General features: G+C 40.7%; 1 protein-coding gene across 6 annotated transcripts in view; it reads right to left on the reverse strand.

Moving 5' to 3' along the window:
* The window catches only part of myom1b (myomesin 1b), a 31,043-nt gene that overhangs the window by 6,163 nt on the left and 1,569 nt on the right, over positions 1 to 23,311 (reverse strand). For 2 of the 6 annotated variants that reach the window (XM_046048872.1, XM_046049121.1), the window contains exons 1-29: positions 19,942 to 21,123; positions 19,668 to 19,760; positions 18,742 to 18,830; positions 18,372 to 18,413; positions 15,757 to 15,771; positions 14,945 to 15,106; positions 13,906 to 14,067; positions 12,345 to 12,486; positions 11,980 to 12,179; positions 11,669 to 11,722; positions 11,240 to 11,364; positions 10,918 to 11,101; positions 10,643 to 10,817; positions 10,438 to 10,559; positions 7,563 to 8,039; positions 5,616 to 5,812; positions 5,406 to 5,532; positions 4,092 to 4,276; positions 3,877 to 3,991; positions 3,641 to 3,797; positions 3,451 to 3,557; positions 3,297 to 3,341; positions 3,063 to 3,199; positions 2,798 to 2,942; positions 1,930 to 1,989; positions 1,441 to 1,508; positions 1,227 to 1,340; positions 245 to 332; positions 106 to 144 (exon numbers count right to left, since the gene is read on the reverse strand). In XM_046048872.1, coding sequence (XP_045904828.1) covers positions 106 to 144; positions 245 to 332; positions 1,227 to 1,340; positions 1,441 to 1,508; positions 1,930 to 1,989; positions 2,798 to 2,942; positions 3,063 to 3,199; positions 3,297 to 3,341; positions 3,451 to 3,557; positions 3,641 to 3,797; positions 3,877 to 3,991; positions 4,092 to 4,276; positions 5,406 to 5,532; positions 5,616 to 5,812; positions 7,563 to 8,039; positions 10,438 to 10,559; positions 10,643 to 10,817; positions 10,918 to 11,101; positions 11,240 to 11,364; positions 11,669 to 11,722; positions 11,980 to 12,179; positions 12,345 to 12,486; positions 13,906 to 14,067; positions 14,945 to 15,106; positions 15,757 to 15,771; positions 18,372 to 18,413; positions 18,742 to 18,830; positions 19,668 to 19,760; positions 19,942 to 20,069 — 3,754 coding nt within the window. In that variant the 5' untranslated portion in view covers positions 20,070 to 21,123. Of the gene's footprint in view, positions 1 to 105; positions 145 to 244; positions 333 to 1,226; positions 1,341 to 1,440; positions 1,509 to 1,929; positions 1,990 to 2,797; positions 2,943 to 3,062; positions 3,200 to 3,296; positions 3,342 to 3,450; positions 3,558 to 3,640; positions 3,798 to 3,876; positions 3,992 to 4,091; positions 4,277 to 5,405; positions 5,533 to 5,615; positions 5,813 to 7,562; positions 8,040 to 10,437; positions 10,560 to 10,642; positions 10,818 to 10,917; positions 11,102 to 11,239; positions 11,365 to 11,668; positions 11,723 to 11,979; positions 12,180 to 12,344; positions 12,487 to 13,905; positions 14,068 to 14,944; positions 15,107 to 15,756; positions 15,772 to 18,371; positions 18,414 to 18,741; positions 18,831 to 19,667; positions 19,761 to 19,941; positions 21,124 to 21,761; positions 21,937 to 22,060; positions 22,196 to 23,311 lie in introns of those variants that run through there. The other 4 variants (XM_046049272.1, XM_046048946.1, XM_046049034.1 and 1 more) reach the window with 4 other exon arrangements.

Consider the following 23,311-nt stretch of genomic DNA (forward strand, 5'->3'; position numbering starts at 1 on the left):
ATAAAAACCACAAAGAGGTGATTCAAATATTTATTTTGGGTAAAATGCTCATTTAAAATGAGTCAGGTACCACATTGTTTGGGGACTAAATGTTTATCTTCTTACCGATAAAACTGAAAACTTCATTCATCAAGTCTTTGAAACCTTGAAGAGAACAAGATTTGATCATCCAAGTGAACACGTGGTATATTTGCTGCAATCATGGGGTAAATGGTTATCTTAGCGTGTGACTCTGCAAAGTTACCTTGATCTGTCAAATTCAACGTGGAAGTGTCCTTTCCTCTGTCATCCTTCAGAACAACCTCATACACACCAGAATCCTTCTTGGAAATCTGACAAGAGAGAGCAGGAATGTGAGGTTCAGTCGTGAAACAACACCGAACAAGGAATATGATTTGTATTCATCTGAAAAGGCAAGCTTTTATCTTCTGCTATGGGTGCTGCAGAAAACACATATATGACACAAAAGCAAAAAAGCCAACAAACAAATGAACAAACACCAATTGAAAAAAAAAAAAAAAGCATTCTCAGGCAGAACGGTAAAACCAGAAATGGCCGTTGGCCCACGATGACAATAGATAACTGATCCCAACTTTTAGTCTTCTCCAGATTAGGCTGCTGGCATAGTCTGCTGTGTCTGGAGGGGAGTCGCGCTGAAATGGGACACACGTGACATCATGTTTATATATATGTTAGACTAACCAGAAGGATGTCATGTTACTGAATGCCACTCAGACAGATGTTTAGAGACGATACAGTGGGATGGGGATGAGTTATGAGATGCAGAATGGAAAAGAGGGTTAGATGAAATTTGAGAGAAAATCACAAGAAGACAGAACAGTTACAGAAAGACAGTGATAACGGCGTCCAGAAATTTAGTGTGAATGAATTTAATGGCTTTGTTAGGTCCTAAAATATGATATGTTACATTTATTTTAAAGGCAGGTAATGTTGGTTATTTATTGCTTTATAGAGTTTCGTAGTGTAATTAGTAAGTTTAACAACTCCCTTTTGATCATTTCTTTACTCCAACTTACTTAAATCTTGTGGACCAACACTGAAGTGACAGATGCCCATATCATGTGAAAGATCCATATATTTTTGTGCAAGGATTCCACCGTTTACATTCATATATGCAAATGAATTCAGAGACAATTATACAGTACAGAAATATACATAGATATACATAAATCAACACATCATACTTTCTTTTCTCATATTTTTACCTGAGCAATTTCCAGTTTCAGCACTCCCTCGGTGAAGCCCAGATGCTCGTCTGCTTTGATCTCGCGTCCGTCTTTGTACCACAGCGCAGAGGTCTCCTTCTTCATGTTGCCGACCTGAAACGCAACACAACAGAAGGATGTAAAAAGTGAAGACACTCTTCTTTTTAATTTAAGAGAGTGCAACATGGAAATTGTCTTTTAAGTTCTGTCTCACCTTGCATTTCAGTACAACGCAGCACTCTGGTGTCACCTCGTAACCCAAATACTCAATAAAGTGAGGACCTGGAACAAACATGAGTTATAGAAATGGGAAATACAACATGTAATGCAAACATAGATAAACAGTGATTCCAGTAGAGCTGATCAAAAAGTAATGTGCAACTATATTATGTTATTATAATATTTTGTTATTATATAATTTGTTATTAGTTTCAGCCATGTTTCAAGTTAAAATGCCAAACATTTGCTGGTTCCAGCTTCTCTACTGTTAGTAATTTTCTGCTTTTCTCTTTATATTTTTGTAAATTGAATATTTTATAGTTTTGGACTGTTAGTCGTACAAAACAAGACATCTGAAGGTGTACTTTGGGCTCCGTGATACTGTGAAGGGCATTTTTTGTTGTTGTCGTTTAATCATTTAATCAAGACAATAATTAATCAACACACATGAGTATTTGGGGCTGCAATGCTCATGTCCCCATACCTTGCTTTCTGAACCATTCTTTCCTCTGGAACTCCGATTCCTTCTGCAGCTCCTTGAACACTGCAAATGTAAATAGTTCACAATGTTAAACCCTTAATCTGAGCCACAAATCTAACCATGTGACACTTGTTCAGTTGCTTTTTATAATATGTGATAACATGAATGTAGTTTGGGATCAGTGTTGCCTGACAAAAAGTAGCCCAATCAGCACCTGGAACACGCCCAATTGTCGATTTGTTTGAAGAAAGCTGTGTTAGTATTACAAGGAAGCCAAGGGTGTTTAGCTCCCCCAAAGAGGCCCAAGCTCTCTCTAAAGCAAAACAATTTTGAGTTGGGGGGATCTCAAAAAACTGATAACTAACATTTATAATGCTGCAATGAATCGTATAAGCTCAAATTTGTATGTGGCTCTGCCCTCGTTTTACTTTATCTTCTGTACTGTGCAAGGTGCTTTTATGTATCACAGCTCTATTATGCATACATCTGGCATACAATTACAACAGCATATTATATTATTATTAATTTGCATGGATTTGGTGACAGATTGCCAACAACCACAAAAATTCAGTCTCTCATCTTTTCTGCACCGCACAACACTGACGTGTGCTTTCTTAAATGTTTTTACTGTCCTCCAGTGTCCAGTTGCTGTGCTCTGCATTACGTCTGTACATGCTAACCACAGCAGGCTGATATAAAACCAAAATGTTTGTACTGAAGCTGCCAACAGCTGATTTATTGCACTATTGCAATATTTTATATATGTATATGCCAAAAAGTAAGTATCCACAAAACTCTCACTGAAGTCCAGCTTGCTAGAATTTTTGATCAGGAGCATCTTTAGTATTTTTTTCTATTTGATTGAACATACCGTCTCCTATCAGTACCAAGCTGGACTGGTTGGTAGCTTTCCCATCATGCAACTGAAAGGTGAAGGTGCCCTCATCCGCCGGGGTCAGAGACTCCATGACCATCTCAATCACACCAGTGTTCTTGTCAAAGTTCATCTTGTATTTCTGCAAAACAAAGCAAACAAAAAAACACCTTTTAAATGATAATAGATAATAGTAAATAATTTATAAATAGCTCATGCAATGTAAATTACTGAAGGTTCCTTTCCTTTTGTGTTTACTGACCTCCCCCTGAGAGAGAAGATTATCATTGAAGACGTAATCAACTTTGCTGTTAGCAGACATCTGCGCCGCCTGCAGCCAAAAGCGAACTTTTCCCTTTTCCAGCAGCTCCACAGCCAACTCTGACTTCAGGGGAATAACTAGTTGAAGAGAGAGTGAGAGCCAGCTCAAAGAAACAGTCCAGTCCATGACAAACTTAAAAACAGCAGTGATGATGTGCGATGCTGATACACTCACTGGGGAATTTGTGGTCATGACTGATCTCCAGCAGCCTCTTCAACTCTGACAAAGATAGTGGAAAGAGATTCAAAAATAAAGATGATAAAGTGAAGTCACTCTTATATTAAATCTTGAACAAATCCTGTTGTTTTCTTTGCTCTCTGTAACCTACCTTCCTCAGAGAGAGTGTAGCTGGATGAAGCACCATCAGTGTGGGTGACAAGACATGAGTAAACGCCAATGTCCTCCTCCCCAATTCTGTTGAAAACAGCTTTGGACCTGCAGGGTAAAACACAGTATAGATGTAATAAATAAGAGTGATCATCAAAGACTCTCAACTTAAAAAAGTACTCTCATCTCACTTGTTTCCCTTGGTCTCCATCGTCAGGCGGGATGAGTCTGTTATTTCCTCGTAATTCTTGGACCACACAAATTTGGAGTCGGGGGTCATGTCACAGCATTCAAAGTTCAGGGAGATGATACCGTCATCGTCAACGTCCACAACTATCTCCTTGGTGCCTAAAAGCCAGAGAAGGTAGTTTTACAGCTTGAAATAATTACCTCGTCAACAGCATTCATCAAACTTCTTTGTACCTACCTGGTTTGGTCACAGCTGGGACCGGCTCTGACACGTCTGAGGCTTTTCCAACGCCGGCTTTATTCTGAGCACGCACACGGAACAAAAACGTCTCTCCTTCCTTCAGATTCTTAATCTGCGAAATGAAAGAATATAGCATGGTTACACACCAGCTGCTGCCACACGTGTAAATAAAATCTCTCAGAGGAAAAAGTACTCAGCCGGATGATGGTGACCTTGAGGTACATCTTCTCAGTAGCCTTATTGTTGACTCCTCTCCACGCTTCCTCTGGTGCGTCCGCTTCCTTGATGTCGACATAGAACCCGTTGACCGGATCACGGCCTTGGTATACGGGTGGTTTCCACAGCAAGACCAGAGAGTCGCTTCGCACCTCTCTTATCTGCAGGTCATAAGGAGGTCCTGTGGTCCAAAACAGAAACACATTTGAAATACACAAGCAGGAAAAAAAAACTGTTTGTGTTTCACTAACACTCATAAGGTCCATAAACACCTCACATGTGTTTATGTACATAGAGGAAGGAAAAGTGGCTGCATGCTGCTTTCTTGTTCCCTGTTCTTCCTTGAGTGACATTTTAACAAACTGTCTTCCTCAGGTAAAGGTGAGGACATTAGCATAGACAGTTAGCAATGAACCGTCATGATATCATTGTCAAATTAGACAATTAAAAAAAAAACCAGGATAATGCAACAAGTCTTCATTTCATAAGGGTGATTACACCATGTAATTTTAACCAGAGGTTTGAACTCAAATCTGACTTAAGTCCAGAATCTGCTGACTTTAAACTCGACATGAGTCAAAAAAAGACTTGCAACTGGACTTTAACCCAAATGACTCGTGACTTCACCACCTTTTTACTTAGAATGAATAGATCTCCTCCTCTGGCCCAAAGACTAGAAATTTGAAAATTGTAAAGTGGGCTGCAAGTCAACTTTTCATTTTACTGAAGCCAATCCCAGCTGACATTGGGCGAGAGCCGCGGTACACCCTGGACAAGTCGCCAGTTCAACACGGTGCTAGCACATAGACAAACAACCATTCACATACACATTCCCCCTTGAGAGCAATTTAGAGTCGGCAGTTAACCTATGCATTTCTTTGGACTGTGGGAGGAAGCCGGCGCACCGGAGAGAACCCACGCAGACACGGGAAGAACATGCAAACTTCACACAGAAAGGCCAAGGACGACCAAGGTTCGAACCCAAGACCTTCATACATGGTGCTTCTATGTTAGTTTTTTGGTTTTTCATTTGTTAATTTATTTTAGACTAATTTCCCCATGGGGACAAATAAAGTATTACTTTGGATAACAATGACTTTGTCACACATCTGATTGTAACCATGAATTTAACATTAAAGCACTTCTGCATGCTGTGTGTAGTACACAGGTATAATATTTATATAATCAATTTTGAGGAGGTGAGGACATGAAGATATCTCTGTATGAAATAAAAAATCAATCTGTTCATTAAAGTGTGTGCAGTTCATGAATTCTCTCAGTATGTAAAATAGGTGGTCTGATGAACCAACCTGGCACGGCGATGGTCCACTCCTCACACAGGAAGGTGTCACTGGGCAGTGACGGGATGCCGACACCTGCTATGTTGGCTGCCCGCACCTGGAACTGATACTTCCTGTTCTCCTTCAGGTCAGACACCTAGATACGAAGGGACATGGTCTTTAAAATCTATCTATCAACTGAACCCTGTATTAAGGTTGATGATTTTAATATCCGCTCACCCGGTAGGCCCTCTCGCTGACAGGCCTGATATTGGCCTCGTGCCACTTCCCCGGCACGCCATCGATGACCTCACGGTAATCCACAAAGTAGCCAGTGATGTCAGCACCGCCGATGAAGGTTGGCTGCTTCCAAGCCAGCACCATCGCGTCACGCACGCACTCCAACACAGTGATGCCATAGGGTGGAGTAGGGGAAGCTGAGATGACAGAAAACTCAAATTAACACCATAATGCCTGAGTAGGGGAACAGTGTGAAGTCATGGGAAACTGAAGCTCTACAGTGAGGTGATACTTTTAATTCCCATATTTATTTTTACACCTCCAGGCAGCTGCTCAAATTTATTATTATTTAATAATGAGTTTATTGTAGGTTTGTAGATGCTGTTGAACCTCAGCGTCCCATCATAGAAAACTTAACATAGCAGGTAGTGGCTGTCTTACAACTCACTTTCTTCCATGGCCAAATCATGACACACATAGTATTGTCAAACCCACAACACAATTGCACTTTAACCTTTTATACCAGGCTTTCGAATTGTGATTTGCTTAAAGGAGCATTATGAGATTTTGGGAAATATATTTAATCGCTTTTTTTGCTGAGAGTTGAATGGCAAGATTAAGACCACTCTCATATGTTACGTTGGTTGTGATCCTCTGCTTCTAATGGTAGCAAGCTAACGTGTAATGTTAGAAGCCGGCTGGCTGAAGTTTAAGATGGTGTCTTTGATAAGTTAACGTTTACTCAAAGTAATGTTAAACTTAATGCTAATGACTGGAGTAAAGTGAGTTTTCAACAGTATTTTCATGTTTTAAGTCCATATTTAGTTTTTTTGTTTTTTCAGTTTGTAGTCTGGGTGGTGTATTGCAACGTCTGTGTCTTTGTGAGTCTTTTGTGGCTGTTGGACGGATGGTCGCTGGTAACATTAGCTGTGATAACTACAGAGAGCTTTAAAGGCGCTGGTAGGTGACTGACTTATTTTAACCTTTGGACGGAGCAAGGCTAGCTGTGTCCCCCTGTTTGCAGGCCTTATGCTAAGCTAAGCTAACCAGCTGCTGGCTGTCGCTTCATATTTAACTGACAAACACGAGAGTGGCATCAATCTTCTTATCTAACTCACAGCCAGAAAGCGGACAAGTGTCAAACTATTCTTTTATACTATTAATTAGAATAGGTAATTGTTCTATATTACAATTTGCAGTAAGTAAAATGCCAACAAAGGACACTTAAATTCATAAATTCTTGGATGAAGGAGTGACTGTAAGCAAGTCTCTCCAAAAGCAGGATCAGGTAACATGGTGATAATAAATTGGCCTGTTGTGCACAAATAGTCACGTGAACTTGATACATTCCCCTATTTAGGCGTGAGAAGTTGGTCAAAGTGTCTGAGAGGTGACGTACACAGTGTCCTACTAAAAAGGTCTCAGGTCGCAAGAGTCCTGCTCTTGTGTTGGTTGGATGACCCACTTTTCAAGTCCATGGCTTCCTGCCATGACATAATTATACATCGCATTTGTGTGTTAAAGTGCCTCTCAGTGTGATGGCGGGTCCTGAGGTGCCAGGCGCCGAGCCACCAAGTGAGGAGGTTGCGGGAAAGTGGCGGCCAGCAAAATTATTGACAAGCGTGACTGTTTGGAGTTAAAAGTCTGGTGGTGTTTTACAGTGACTTACCTTGAAGAGAAGAATACCAGTAGAGCACCTCCACAACTGTTTATTATTATTATGTCAAAAGCCTGTGGATGCAAAAGTAGAACCTTTGCCAAACTAATCTGAAGAAGTGAAATCCTTGTTGTAATGTCAGGGTAGAATATTTTCATGGATGCTAGTGTGTGTGTGTGTGTGTGTGTGTGTGTGTGTGTGTGTGTGTGGGGGGGGGGGGGGGGGGGGGGGGGGGGGGGGGGGGTTGTGGTTTGTTGATGAAAAGATTTCCATCTCTGACTAGTGCTCACCTGCTGACTCTCTCCTGGGCCTCGCTTTCTTCCAATTAGCAGAAGCACCTACAGAGAACTTACGTGCCTGTTGGGCCGCAGGCTCATTGACTGTCTCTACAGCCTGATCCTGAACCTCAGCAGTGACTGGGTCTAAGTGTGCAGCTGTGGCTATGTCAGTAAGCGAGTCAGAAACTGAGACTGACACAGACTCTGAGACCAGGTATTTTGCTAGATCAGGGGCCCAGGAAAAGCTGCCTCTTTTGCCCCCCTTGATTTTACTCTCCATGGGTTCGGGCTCTGTGAGGCCTGAGCTAGCAGCCCCGGCCCTCTCTCTGGCTTCAGTGTCAGCCTGAGCTTTATTGCACTTTTGCATAGTGTCAAAGGGGGACTGGACAGTTTCATGCGTGCTTGTCCAGCGTGGCCTGTGCTTGGTTAGTTGGCCCACGTTACCCCCCGGCCCCATCTCCAGCAACACACCATGAGGGATGCCGCCCCCTACAGGAGTTAGCAGAGAAAAGCAAAAGAGGCTTTAAAAACAGGCAAAAGATTTGTTCACAAGTTTAAAGCTCCTTTAAATCACACATCATTCATGTAAGAGCAAAAGAAGATGAGTCGAAACAAAAACACAGAGAGAAATATTCAGAACATTTTCCTAAATACCGTAAAATGTCTTCATCTGACTGGGAGTGAAAAATGAAGACAAGATGACCCAACAAGTGACATCCGTGTGAGGAGGATTCATTTGGGATTATGAGAGCATGCAGGCGAGCCAATGAGTGTGGATGTGCAGGCTTTGCACCAACCCTTTATGAAAAATGCGGTACTTTAATAACAATGCCAATGATGATGAAGTCATAGGTGTGTCAAGATTGAAAGCTACAGCACACCATGATCTAATTCATACAAAGTAGTGTAATTGTTTTTAGCTGTGGACTCTGGGCTGTAACGTTTCTTGCATGAAATATACTGTAAATTAAGTGTATTAGTGTATAGAACCGTATATTATAGAACAGTATAGTAGAAATGATTGTGTTTCCTGCCGGCATTACCAATATGTATGTCTGCGTGACTGTGCTTGACATTGGCATTTTTACAAAGTTGATAAGGGAAAACAGAGCATGCCGCTCAGCACAAAGCTGACCAGTGAATGAGTGACATCCACATGCTGAAAGTTTTGTTAGTTATAATGCAGAGAGACTTCAAGGAACACATGCAGGAGAGCAGAGTGAGCATCGCTGACAATTATCACAGCAGCAGGATTGGTCTGTTTTGAACAGTGTGTTTTAGAGCAGGGCTCCAGTTCAGTGTTATCATTTATTGACTTTTAGGTAAATCATCTCTTGATAATGTGAAGACGTTGAGTTACTGCTTCACAGAATTCTGTTGCCCAAATTAATGATCCTCAGCCATTGGAGACGTTTTATGTTTTAGCTTTTAATGTAAAAGATAACAGTTTGATTACATGACTTTTGCGTGATTTGCCATATCGTGATATTAATCATTGTTGGAAAAACATCATGATTTCAGCCATATTGTCCTGCCCTAGTATGATACAGTGTTGCCAGATCTGACTGACACCAAATATCACAGTCAGGTCTAGGAATGTGTTTTTTTGTCCATGCTACACATGCATAGGGAGCCTCGAGCCTCAAACAGTTAAGTGTCATGGGACTATGTGTGCATTTTTAACTATGCTCAGATCTAGTCATTAAAATTAACTTAAAACTATTAAACAGATCAATTCCACTACCAGGTTAGCTGCTAAGAGAGAGGTTAAGACAGAGAAACTCTGCCTTTTAAGGATACCGGTGGGGAGGGAGAGGTGTGTGTTGGTACCTTTAGCACCATGTGGGGTTGCCGACACGTCTTGTGCCCAGGATAGGTGAGGGAAATGGGGGGCGGTGGTGTGTGACATTGCACTGGTTTGTAACGACCACTGAATTGGATCGCACTGACCCAAAAAAGAGGAAGTCTACAAGTCCTGACCCTGCTTCAGGCTGTGCAGGGAGGTGAAAGGGGTGTAGATGTGGCTGGACAGGGTGGTGGGTAGGTGGGGCACACAACAGTGCAAAATAATGTGACAGGGTGACAGAGTGGGAGTATAGATGCTGATGATATAAAGAAGTGAAGAGATGTCTCAAAAGCACACCTGCAACATCTTTGTAAGATATCAGGAAAACGGAGATTCTTGAAGTGTTTTTCCAAAATATTTGCCATACTAACATACTAGAGTATTTAAACAAATCATCAGTCTGTGGTGTTTATCACTGCATTTCAGGAGTCATTTTCTGGAGAAATGTCTTTTTTTTTTTTGTTTTTGAGCTCAAACCTACCTCTACTTCAGGATTCAGTCTCTAGTTTCCTACGTTCCAAAATACCTTTTTGAACATGGGTGTCTTTTATATATACGCTAAAAGACACAATATTTTTCTAATTATGATTTACCTAATCCTAAATGTTTGTTTTGGCTGTATTGCATTCGGTACAATCCAGAGAAAATGCAACAATGAGTGTACCTGTTGCATCTGCTATGTTGATTTCTCTCTACGTGATCGTTAAAAGTTTGTGCAAAATAGTATAGACAGAAGCCCTTTTTTTTCAGTCTGAGAGACTGATATTACAAAATAAAACCTTTAGCATCACAGATAGTTAAATATTTATTGTGAAATAAAAAAATCATATCCTAACATGTATATTCTAACACAATTGTTTGTGTTAAAGTTACAAAATATACACTAACCTGAAAATGAATTCAGAAATGCAAGCTACAACACCAACAACTGATTTGTAAAGGGATTTTTTTTACACATACAAGCAACAGGATGAACATGTAATTGTATTTGCTGACTCCTTTATTGGCGTCTTGTATTGCGATGTGAACTCTTTCACTCACCAATGGCAGCCTTCACCTCCACAGGCTCAGACTCCTGGGAGAACTGGCTGAGCCCTGCTGCATTCACTGCCCTCACCTTGAACACGTATTTCTCTCCTGTCACCAGACCGTGGCAGATGAACCTGCAAATATGTTTGATCAAATGTGAAAGAGGCAGTACTTCTCTATTAAAAACAACTGGATATTAAACTTGGAGCCATTTTACCTGGTAGCATTTACAGGCTTGTTGTTGCATGGCTCCCACACGTTGCTGCCCACAACACTCCCCTCGATGTAGTAACCCACCAACTCTTTGGCATCACGGGACGCTTCCCAAGACACAACGACTGATGTGTCTGTGTTTCTGGTAGGGATAACTTTGCCTGGGGCAGATGGGATATCTGTGGACCAGAACATTTGACATGTTTTGGGTCATTAACCTGTAAAGTGACATTGCTGCCATTATGATGCATTCGTGCATGTTTTTGTGTGTTTTCTGACCTAGCTTGTCACCAACAGTGGTGGCCTCAGTTGGGTCAGATGGCTCGCCGACACCGGCGGAGTTGCAGCAGCGGACACGGAAGCTGTAGGATTTCCCCTCGGCGAGATCAAACAGCGCAAACCGGGGAGACTTGACTGGGATCTCTGTGTTCACCCTCTGCCAGGTGTCTGTGCCTGAGACACACTGACAAACAAGGATACAAACTGTCATCTGTTGCAGAAACACTGGCAGACAACAATTTTAGTTAACAAGTTGCGGTGAGTTTTAGTGTGGGGTTTTAACAGGTATGTAAGAATATGCTGCTAAATAGGCAGAATGTACCTTTTCCACATAGTACATGACACCCTCAAGGCCTTTCTCTCCAGGTGGCTTCCAGCTCAGCACCACATAGTTCTTGGTTGCCTCTGTTATCTGCAGATCAAGAGGTCTACCAGGAACAATGCCCTCTGATGGTCAGAACATAAAGAATTAGGTCCCTGAACACATCAGCTGTGAAGCAGAAATATTCATGTCACTGGGTGTCGTGGATGTGATGGTATTCTGGAGAACATTGTTTTTTTAAATTTATATTCATAGTTTTATTATTCTTTGATAAATTGCATCTGTTAATTCCATATTTATATATTTTTACATTTCTTTATGTCCACTGTTTATTTGTCTATGTGTACCACCTAATTACCATAGAAGATTCCTTGTACTTGTAAAAAAACTACATGGCAATAAACTCTTTCTGATTCTGATGAACCATACCTGCAGGCTCCTCCTCTGTGACAATGATTTGGCCGGTCCAGGGGGCAGAAGTACCTGACAGCAAGGACATGTACATCATGTAAAATGTGATTGTGATTTTGTTTCAGGTTTGAACATTTATATATTTTGCTCCAATATTCACAAGTTTCAATTGGTCCATTTCTGACCAGAATTGCATCTTAGGTAGTGGAAAAGGTTTTAAGACAATAAAAAATGAGCAACCATATCTTTAAAAAAGTGAAATTAATTTAAATAATATTCCTCTAAAGCCCTTTGAACATGGACAGGAGACTGGTAAGCTGGGTTTGTACCTCTCATGCGGGCACGGTCAGCCGGGTCCATGGCAGCCACTGGCTCAGAGACTCGGGACGGGCGGCTCATGCCGCTCTTGTTGACCGCACGCACACGGAAGGTGTAGGAGCGGCCCTCCACCAGGCCGGTGACGGGGAAACGGGCAAACTTAACTGGAGTGTCATTGCACTGGATCCAGTGTGTGGTTCCAACCTCACATCTGCGCACATATCACACATATAAATCTTACAAACTGAGGTTTTTATTAAAAAGTAATTACCTCTGTAGGGGATTTAGGGTTTTTTCAATATGACCACTGCTGTGACTGATATTTTTAACAGTGTTACAAGTCAGAGTGATAACAGGCAGCCATGTATTAACTCACCTGTCCACAAAGTAGCCCAAGATGGAGTTGCCACCATCGATCGCTGGCTGCTTCCAAGTGACAATAATGTAATCTTTATTGGCATCAAGACAGCGCACATCCAGAGGGGCACCGGGAGCTCCTTCAACCTCAGCATCAGCATCTAACACAAACAGTAACAACACCGTAAGGATTGTCAGTATGCATTCTTTTCACATTTGTTTACCTTTGAGCCAAAGACTTGTCAACAATGCATTGATTTACTGTAGCCTTTTCATTTTAAAGTGAGCTGTGCCCTCTGCTGAACTATGTAGCTGCAAGGCTTTAAGCCAGGAACATTTCTGGTCCTCGAGTCAAACACAAGCCGAGCGCAATCAGCAGCAGTAGGACAGAATTAGCAGTAGCTCTCACCGGAGTGAAAGGGGATAAGAGAGGTGGCTCTTAAGGAATACTTTAGGGTAAGCCAGGACACCTACAGTAGTAATATCTACACCACAGACAAGCGTTGCATCATAAGAGCATGTGTTAACTGGGTACATACTGCGTGTAGCCTGTGTTTTAACACCTATAAAGGCAGTGTCTCAAATTATCTACAAAATTAGAGGAATTTTCTTTAAACAGTAATTTCATTGAATGATTACTTTAAATTCACTCATCACAATGAAGCCTATTCTAACAGCATACCGAGAGATACAGAAAGAGGAGATAAAACAAGAGGGTATGTTTGCTCGTGAGGAAACTGGGCAGCCTATTGTTTCTCCTTGAAGCAGATACTGAAATTATCTATCTGCACTCAGAGCCAGACTCATTCCATAGCTGAGCTCTCTGAGAATAGCCTGACTGCAGCCAGGCCCATAGAGCATTTTGTACATGGCCTCTTCTTTACTGGGCGACCCCGAGCTGCAGCAGGCAAACAACAGGATCTATTTTCCAGCACATTCATACTCAACATGGTTACCGTGTGGAAGCTGAAGCTTGAAAGGTCAGATTGTCTCTGAAGGCAGCAAAGATAAGCTTCACTAACTGCTTTTTCCATGGTATTCAAACAGATGCCGTGGAGTTGCCACTCTGTCGTGTCTCTATTAGAGATATCCTATTTAAAACCCCTTACTCACATTCAAAGACTTTGACTATTGAATGTGGCGTTGCCATCAGATGCCAGAGGATGTGCAGTTGTGACTTTGACCTTGATCTAATGACATACCAGGTAGTGTTTGTTGACTTGCAGTCAAAATGTCTTTGATAGGTGACATTTTATAGAATTAAAGGCTTGAGGACCTTTTCTAAATGCTTGGATGCAACATTGAGGCAAGCTCCGGATAGTTTTGGGGCATATTCATAATGAGCTGTTCCTAAATACCGAAAGCATAAAATGCACTCGGTTAGACAAAAACAAATTATATAAAAGAATGTGTATTAGGATGTTTCAGAACGAGTGTATCTGTATGTAAAGGGGGGGGGGGCAAAACTATACAGTACACAACATAAAGACATTAATTGTTAGATTATAGGCTAACCATTCATCTTGTGAGCAGCAAATTTTAATCCTATTTTTATGTTTAGTTAGGGAAGGTGTACCCACCTCTGACAAAGACATAGGCTGAGTAGGTTTCATATCCAGACTTGGTGGTGACGCGCAGGGTGTACAGCCCCTCGTCCTCTTTGTTGAGGTGTGTGAGCGTCAGTGTGGCTCGATCTCCACTCCAGTGCATGTGGTTCCATTTAGAAGGAGACAGCAGAACATCTGGAAAGAAGATGGAGGGTATATCAGTAACATGCGTTACTTATATAATCCTTACAATATCCAATACAATATACAAGGGCTCCCTCAGAAGATTTTGAGCATTAAACACATTTCCTGCATTCTGGAGACATTTTCTTCTCTAATTTATGGTTGAAATGTCTTTATTTTTTAAACTTAAGTTACTTTTTTTGGACAACGCACATTTGTTTCTTCTATATTTAAATTGCGCTGCATGTTTTCTTATTATTTTTTTAATATTATTGTGCAAATAAACATTTCAGAACATTTTTAATAAATGCTTTCAAAAGGTGATGGGGACAAAATCAGCCATTTCAAAATGTAGTGGGGACATGTCCCCAGCGTCCCCAGTGTAAATGACACCTATTTTAATGTAAAACAATAGATCAGGCAGAGACATGCAAACAGAAAGTGGAGCTAGTTTGTTTCAGGAGCGGGACCACACATCAACCACGTCATCGCCAGCCTTTCCATAAATACCCTAACGTCCCAGCTCCTCTTCTTCACTCTCGCATTCTGCATCCCTCCCCACCACTCCTTTCTCTGTCCTGCCTCCTGATCTCCTTCTTCCTCTCCATAGGGTTATAAGGGGGATGCCCGGATTGTACGGCGGATTTCCCTATCGAAGCTTCTCCACAACGTTTCGATCATCATTAAATCATTTAATCGTACCTGTTGACTGTGTGGTTCTTGCTAGTGAAATCATTATTTATACTAGACAATTAATTCTTGCAGATCAGATAAGTAATTCATTTGAACTTTTCATCATCCCAGTGATACTCCTGCAGCATCAGGCTTGGAATGGCTTTGAAAAGTGTGATCAGTATCCGTAGTCCACAGTGTAGAGTCATCTGCTCACCGTCTCTGTACCACTGGATCTCTGGCTGGTAGCGGTGCAGGGCAGGGTAAATGATGACCGTACATCCCAGACTCATGGTCTCACCCTCTCTTCCAAACGATACACCAAACTTATCAACAATGTGAGTCTGGAAGGTGATGCCGTACTCAGACACTGGGCCGTCTGCAGACAAAGCAAGAGCGAAGTCAGAGCTTGGCATTAAACAATTTGCATACATATAACAGACAAGTGGAAAGACTAATTAATGTATTGCAAGTCAAGTGGAAGAATGAAACACGTCACCGTGAAAGAGACACACGTTTTCAAATCAATAATCACATCCACAGAAAAATAACAGAAAGGAAGATTAGAACTTTACAGCCAGACAGAAGAAGGTGGAGAAGAGAAGGTGTGAGAATAAAGGACAAAAAACAAACACAGACCAAAAGATTGACTGAATCTTTGGTACAGTGCTCACAAAAACTCCAAGCCTTTATAAATTAAGACACTATCAAATGGCAAGAAAATGTACTTTAATACAGATGCAGCCGAAGAAAATCCTCACAGTAGCACAGTTGTGTAAAACAAATAGGACAGGAATTGGAAAAATGCTTTAGAGGACGGTCCTTCAACCCAGTGAGAACATAAGCTTACAAGGTTGCATACTTGCAACATTGTTGATGCACACAAATTGCTGTGTTTCAACCGAAAGTGCTGAAAGTCTAAATTTCCATACAGACAAGAGTGGCCATGCATGGACGCAGTCAAAGTGGTCAGTGAAAACATCAAGTTAACCAAAACGTTTTCAAACCAGATTCCTGTGACCCCGTTACCTTCAGTACTGGCCCCTGCATTATCGCCGCAGCATCAAGGAAACAAAAACGTTGTTAGTGCAGTAGCCACATCGCACTCGTCACTACATGTCAGTCATGTATTAGCAGTTATTCCAGCATGAGTAATGTTAATAATTAAAAAAAAAACAGAATGACAAATAAATGCATAATGACAACAAAAGGTGAATTATTTTAACACTAAATCATATGACTGCATGTAATGTGGAATTGGTCACTTGTAATGACAAACCCATAGATCACTATTACACAATTATTTAACTTTTTAGCTTCTATTAGCTCATTGTTTTCTTTCGTCCTGCAACAGAGGGCAGATGTTTTCAGCATATAGGTCTAATAAAGCAGCTGCCCAGTACATGCACAGTGCCCAACAGCAGACAGACAAAGTTAGCTGGTGAAGAGAATTGAACGTCATTCCACAAAACCGGTACAATTTGAGTCCCTCTGACCATTTTCAGTGTATTTTATCTATAGGGTCACCGAAATCTACTTTTAAAAGCTTTGTACATCAATTGAAATGTCCCCTTTAATAAGTGTAAAAACATTACATACATTTATCTTTATATCAAAAATTCTGTTTTTTCAGTTGGCACCACCTATTTTGTCATGTCCCTCATGACCTTCTATAAAAGTGTGCTTGGCATTTGACTTGTAAAATTTTAAAAAGGACCATACATTTTTCCATTTACATAAACATTTAATTGTGCTCTTTTGCTGTTAATGTTCTTTTCTTAATAAATTCATAATTATTCACTAAAATCACATTGTTTAGCTCCGTACCTCAGTAACCCCTCAACCCCGTCACACAAATCATTCCACCCCACATAAAAACAATGATGTGATGATTATGTGACTTCAGCAACAGTCAGTGACATCATATAAGTCTTCTGGACAACAATGTGCAGAGACAGGCAAGTCTCTTTTATAACCGTATTTTAGCCATCTATATTTTGATGTTGTGGTCGTCAGCTTAACGACTCAACCTTGTTACATGAAATGAACACAGAAAACTATTACTTGTGAAAATTATCTTTGTTATTTCAACAATATATGATTTCTTAATCTCATGCAGAACAAGTGCTCTCCTGTTATTCACCACATTTAGAGCAGTGGCCATTTGAGAGGAAAAATCACAACCCCGTCCCCGTCACACTCAACCATTAACGGTTACTTTTTTGATCACAACAGGGTTGTGAGATTGGGTTGTATTCTGTTTTAACACTTTGGTTATGAAGTAATCCAATTATTTTAATGAATTATTGTATTTGATCAACAGTCTTATAACACATGCATATGTTAAATGTAATAATCTTAATGTAAAAGCTATATAATGCCAACATTTTCACATATCAGTGATAAGTAAATTTCTCTGAAACAATGTTTTATTTAATCATATCACATGACAGGCACTAATGAGTCTATGATGGCACCAACAACAGCGGCACACACACAGGCACCTTATAGGTGTATAGGAAGCTGGGAAATGGCTGTATTTCTCAAGGAAAATCAAGAAGGCTAATTAATCCACCCGTGTACTGTATATAATTTGTGTATATAACTTTTGCTTTTTGTGAGTAGCAAAAAGGGACCCACAAACCTCATCTCATTATACAACCTTGCCTAACTACAACCCCTATTCTAAACTGAACCTAAACCCAATTCTAACACTGACCCTAGCTCGAACCCTCAAAAAGCACTTTGAAGACGTGAGAACCAGCCAAAATGTCCCGAAATTGCTCTTGGGTTAATAAAACTTAGTTCAACTGCAATTTAATCTATTGTCCATAAATGGTAAAATAACTGAACATAAAATCATCAGTGAATTTCAGTTAAAAAAACAACTATTTTAATTTATGAAAAAGTAATGTCATATTGGTGGAACTGTGTCTAAAATGTTTAAAGCTATCGTAAGAATATTGATTGTAGTTGAAATTCTAAAGTTAAACCACATCTTTGATTAAAAAAAAGGTGCCAATTTCAGGTTTTAGGAAAGCGAAAGTATGACATTTCATGCTGTTTTTATATTTGCAATTAGTGTGAGGGACATCTGATTAACCAGAAAATGTTGATTTCATGACAAATGCACTTTATAATCATCAGCTTCTAGTGTCCGTAACGGGGTTGAAGACCTGCATATATCATAAAGTAATAACCAAAAATAGGTGAAAGGTGGAAAATATGTATTTCTGAAAGTTAAATATGTTATTAATGTTGTGTGGTTTTCAGAAAAGTAATACATTTTGGTGAAAAATCTAAAAATCTGAAAGTCCCAATCGTACTGGTTTCATAGAATGACTCAGCTAAAGACACAGATATTTTTCTCAAGAGTTGGTGGAGACCAAAACAGAGCAACAAGGAGAGTGAATTTAGGACTTATATTCATCAGGTGGCCAGAAACATTACTCCAAATGAATGCTACTCAGCATCTGCTGGATGTGTAAATAAGCAACTGTTTGCTGACACATTAGCCGTAACAACTTTATAAGACAATATGTCAAGGCTGTGTCTTGTCCTTTTGCTCCCTAGTGGCAATTAACTAATTAACGCAGCTTTAATCCCCCCCCCCGAAATAAAAAAAAATACAGATTCACACTTACGTCTGGGTGCTGGCAGGGATTCATCAAATTCACCTTTGAACCCTATAGACAATAGCAGCAGTTTTTATTAATACATACACATATTACAGTGACAAGATATCTAAATCATATGAGAAATTACACACCGGTTTACAGATGCCATGCTTCAGATACAGATAAGGCATTTTCTTATGGTACTTACAACTTAAATTACACTTATTACAATTAATGGAATTACCAAGAAAACCTTTAAAACCACATTTTGAAACTTTACAGACTGATGGTACTGACTTATAGTGAGTTACAATTACTGCTTTTTTGTTGTGATTTGAGAGCTTGTTCGTTTCGAGAGCATTGGGGTTTGATGGTTTTGAGTGTTGGTGACACCTACTCTTAACAACGACGGAGGCGAATGCAGACAGCTCTCCCTTGGAGTTCATGGCAGAGACACGATATTGCGCTGTGTCATCAAAATCACATCTGAAAGAGGAGAGCATCAGCTGATCATTATCCACGATACGCACATTCTGTCTCTCAAGGATTCACGTGTACAGTGCCCTTCCCCCACCTCAATCTCAGCCCTCTCAACCATGTAAATAATACCAACTATGTGAGCCCCAACTGTAAAGCATCCCATAATTCCTGGCCAGGAATACTCTGGCAATAAATAGACACCACCGGTGATGTCATCTGCACCAGGTGGTGTGGGTACATGAAAGTATCTGCTGTACATAACGGAAACCAACAGTCAAAGCACAGCCGACATGGCCTACTAAAATGTAATGATAATAATGTAATTTGTTCCCCTTTGTGAGTTTCGGCTTCTTGTTGAGATGTCTAAATTTTTAAACTTGCTCTTAAATAGTGTGGCTCTTCCCTGGCTCACAGTCAGTCTGTGTGGGCACATTATGCAGGGACAAAGTCAGACATCAACATAACCTTGTCTCACATAAAAACTGAAGCTTTCGGTCTACTGCATTTGACTGGTAGCTAGTGAGTAGCTGTGTTGTCAAGGATGATAATCTTACTGGCCACATTAAACTCAAGTTACCTGTTTTTTTGGCTGTACCCTATGACAATAAGACAAGGAGAAAAGCAGCTGCAGCTAGTAACAAGCCAAGCTAATGTAAGAAAACCTCTCAACAAGCTAAGTTGTGTGCAAATTCCCTGACTTTACATAATGTTTCTCCTGGATCTACAGAACCCATTACTGCTTACATGACATGTTATGGATATTAAACTATGGCACAAGATGCTTCAGCAGCTTTCAGAGAAGAGTTTATTTTGAGGACTGTGGAGAGGAGAAGCTACACCTACCTGTTAATCTCCAGTGAGTGCACGTTGTATCTGCTCTCAAGTTTATACTTGCCAGCGTTGGCAAGAGGGTCAATTGCCACATTGTTTTTGTACCTTTTAGTGGGAGGCAGAAAATATGAAAGAAGACAGACCAGAGGGAACAGAAAGAAGATTAAACAGAATCCAGAGGAAAATAGTAAAGCCATGGAAACTATATGGAGCTCAAAGGAATAAGCAGGATGTTGAGGTGAAAGAAAGGACAGATTTGAGACTACGGGTGATGTCTGTGACGTACCAGATGACCCGTGGGTCGGGCCAGCCACTGACAGTGCAATGCAGCCGCACGCACTGCTTCTCCCACACAGTGTGGGAGCGTGGTTTAATCACAAACTCTGGGGGGTGCATCAGGCTGTCTTCGTTCATGCGCTTAAAGTGTTCCTCGTGTTCATGGATCTACAAACAGAAAAGTACTTAAGCATTAAATCACTCAGGACAACCATATCTTTGCCAACTGTGATGCCAAACAAACAAAGAAACAAAAAGAACCCATAATTTCACCAGGAATTCACAATGCATGATTGAAGCAAAACAAACCATTTACATAGACAAGATTCCAGCACATCTTTATTTGTTTTACACATGCAAGATCTATGCACTTTTCGACATGTTATTGAGAGCGTGTGTGAATAGCTAGAGTGTTGTGCATCCAGTAACTCAACACATAATATGACAACACCATGGGGACACTGCTTCTCTGTGTCTCAAGAAACACGATCTCCTGGGGAATTTGTCACCAGGCTATCTGGCAGAGTAGAGACAACATAAATACAGTGAGGGGGTCACTGTGGCTTTTATGATGCTCAATTAATGGTCTAGTACTACTTCACATAATCACTCAGGGACATAAATAACTCCCTTGTGTATGGAGTAGTAACCACTTAGCCACAGCACTTGGTGTCCATAAGCAGTACTGCAATTAGTAATGCTCAGTTATGTGACTATGCAGATAAAATAATTCTATGATGAAATAGGATGGTCTATTGTATTGACCAAGTTGTCATGTCATGAAACACGGTGGCTCACTGTGATGTCACAAGTAACACAAGCCACTCTGTGATGTCATGAAACAGAATGGTGCACAGTGATGTCACAAGTATCACAAGACATTCTGTGATGTCATGAAACAGAATGGTCTACTGTGATGTCACAAGTAACACAAGACATTCTGTGATGTCATGAAACAGAATGGTCTACTGTGATGTCACAAGTAACACAAGCCATTCTGTGATGTCATGAAACAGAATGGTGCACTGTGATGTCACAAGTAACACAAGCCATTCTGTGATGTCATGAAACAGAATGGTGCACTGTGATGTCACAAGTAACACAAGACATTCTGTGATGTCATGAAACAGAATGGTCTACTGTGATGTCACAAGTAACACAAGTCATTCTGTGATGTCATGAAACAGAATGGTGCACTGTAATGTCACAAGTAACAGAAGACATTCTGTGATTTCATGAAACAGAATGGTTCACTGTGATATCACAAGTAACACAAGCCATTCTGTGATATCATGAAACAGAATGTCTACTGTGATGTCACAAGTAACACAGGACATTCTGTGATGTCATGAAACAAAATGGTGCACAGTGATGTCACAAGTATCACAAGACATTCTGTGATGTCATGAAACAAAATGGTACACAGTGATGTCACAAGTATCACAAGACATTCTGTGATGTTATGAAACAAAATGGTACACAGTGACGTCACAAGTATCACAAGCCATTCTGTGATGTAATCAAACAGAATGGTCTACTGTAATGTCACAAGTATCACAAGCCATTCTGTGATGTAATCAAACAGAATGGTCTACTGTAATGTCTACAGTGACGCCATGGGTATGAAAAGCCAATCAGTGATGTCTTGAAGGAGAATGATTTGCAGGTACAACAACAAACGCTAAGGTCTAAACTGGACATTGATGTGTCACAATCAGGTCCCTGATGTTCTGTGATGTAAAGATAATAAGCAGTTATCTATGGTGTTGTTAAAGTCTGTGGCTTCCTGTATGACCTCAAAACAGCCACATACAGAATTCCCCCACTGACCCTTTTGTTCAGAGAGATGCGTTCAGCCGACTCGCGCATGGCTTCCTTCCTGGAGATCAGCTCTGACCTCTCCATCTCCAGGCCACTGGTGAACATATCCCTGCGAGCCATGTATGCAGCAGTGTCCCTCACTCTTGCTTCTTCTGTATTCGAAAATCCTGTCGCAAACTCTTGACTAGGAGTTTATAGAGTAGAGCCAGAGATGGATGTGGAGTGTAAGGCATGTCATTAAAAGTGAAATTACTTTAAGATGTTGCAAAACATTTTTGGAGTTCCAGTTTTACACAGTGACGAGTTACCTGCCCCTGAAGATAGGCACTACATAGCCGATGATTTGGTTCTCTTTGTCCACAGCCAAGTAAGTTGGCTTGGCTCTCTTGGGCATAGGGCTCAGTCTGCTCGCCTCCAGCCCAGAATGTGAAGACACTTTAAGTCTGGGACATACAGAATACCATCAGTCCGGTGCCCAGCCAGACAGTGCAACTAATAACATAACATCAACATGTGGGGATAAAACCAAGGTCAGGGTAGATGAGTTGTGGATTAGGTTCAGTGGGAAAGTAGTGCAGATAGTTTAGTTTTTAATATTTAGCATTTTTATGCCTCTTCAATGACTACATTTTCACAAACAAACAAACAAACACTGAGGTCCACTGAAAACAGTAATTATTCAATCATTAACAGACCCAAACAACGCTTTTGCTGCAATCTGATATGATGGTAACACATACCAGAGCCACAAATCTGACATCTGATACTATAGGCCAAACAACTCACATACCACTTACAAATCTTTATAGATACAACAATCCACAGTCATACTACGAGTATCTCACTCTATATGCTCTCTTAAGATACATTTAGAAAAGGGATGACAAGGAGAGTAATAGAAGGGTTTGATTTTAGATTTTAGGTCAGATGTCATGCCTCTTGTCTGTGGCAACACTATCTGCAGCAAGCAGAGAGTGGGGGTGGAAGCTCAGGGTATGAGATAACGAGAACCTGATAAGGAAGTGCGGGGAAGAAGTAAACCAGGGCTGCCCTCAGTTTTCCTGTATGTATCTGGGTCATCATCCATTTAGCTCTGACTGTTTACATTCTCTTGACCTTCCAGAATTAGAGCTGCAACAACTTTCACTGGGACGTGGGAAGCTTCAATTTCATTGCTGAAATCCAGTAAATGTTATCCCATATATCAAATACAACATTCATGTCTACATAAATGCAGTTGTATCTTTGCAATAACAACGTTACCGTAACCACCCTGACTGTTCATCATCACATCCTAATCCTCCGCTCCTCACCGCAGCACAGATTCTATGGCCAGTGGCCTGCCCAGCAGTGAGTGTAAAGGCAAAGATCAGATGGTGTTAGTAAAACCTAAGCCCTCTGACCTGTTCACACTCTCCAGGCCAGTGTATTTAAAGATCTGCCAGGCACTGTTAAATAAAGGGTTGACATTAACAGAGTGTTTTGTTATTCCAAGATAAAAATATTCCATACTAACAATTCATGCAGAAGGATTGAAAAATTGTAGAAAAGCATCTTGA

This window comes from Micropterus dolomieu, linkage group LG01, assembly GCF_021292245.1.
Source record: "Micropterus dolomieu isolate WLL.071019.BEF.003 ecotype Adirondacks linkage group LG01, ASM2129224v1, whole genome shotgun sequence".
In the NCBI taxonomy this organism is placed as follows: domain Eukaryota; kingdom Metazoa; phylum Chordata; class Actinopteri; order Centrarchiformes; family Centrarchidae; genus Micropterus; species Micropterus dolomieu.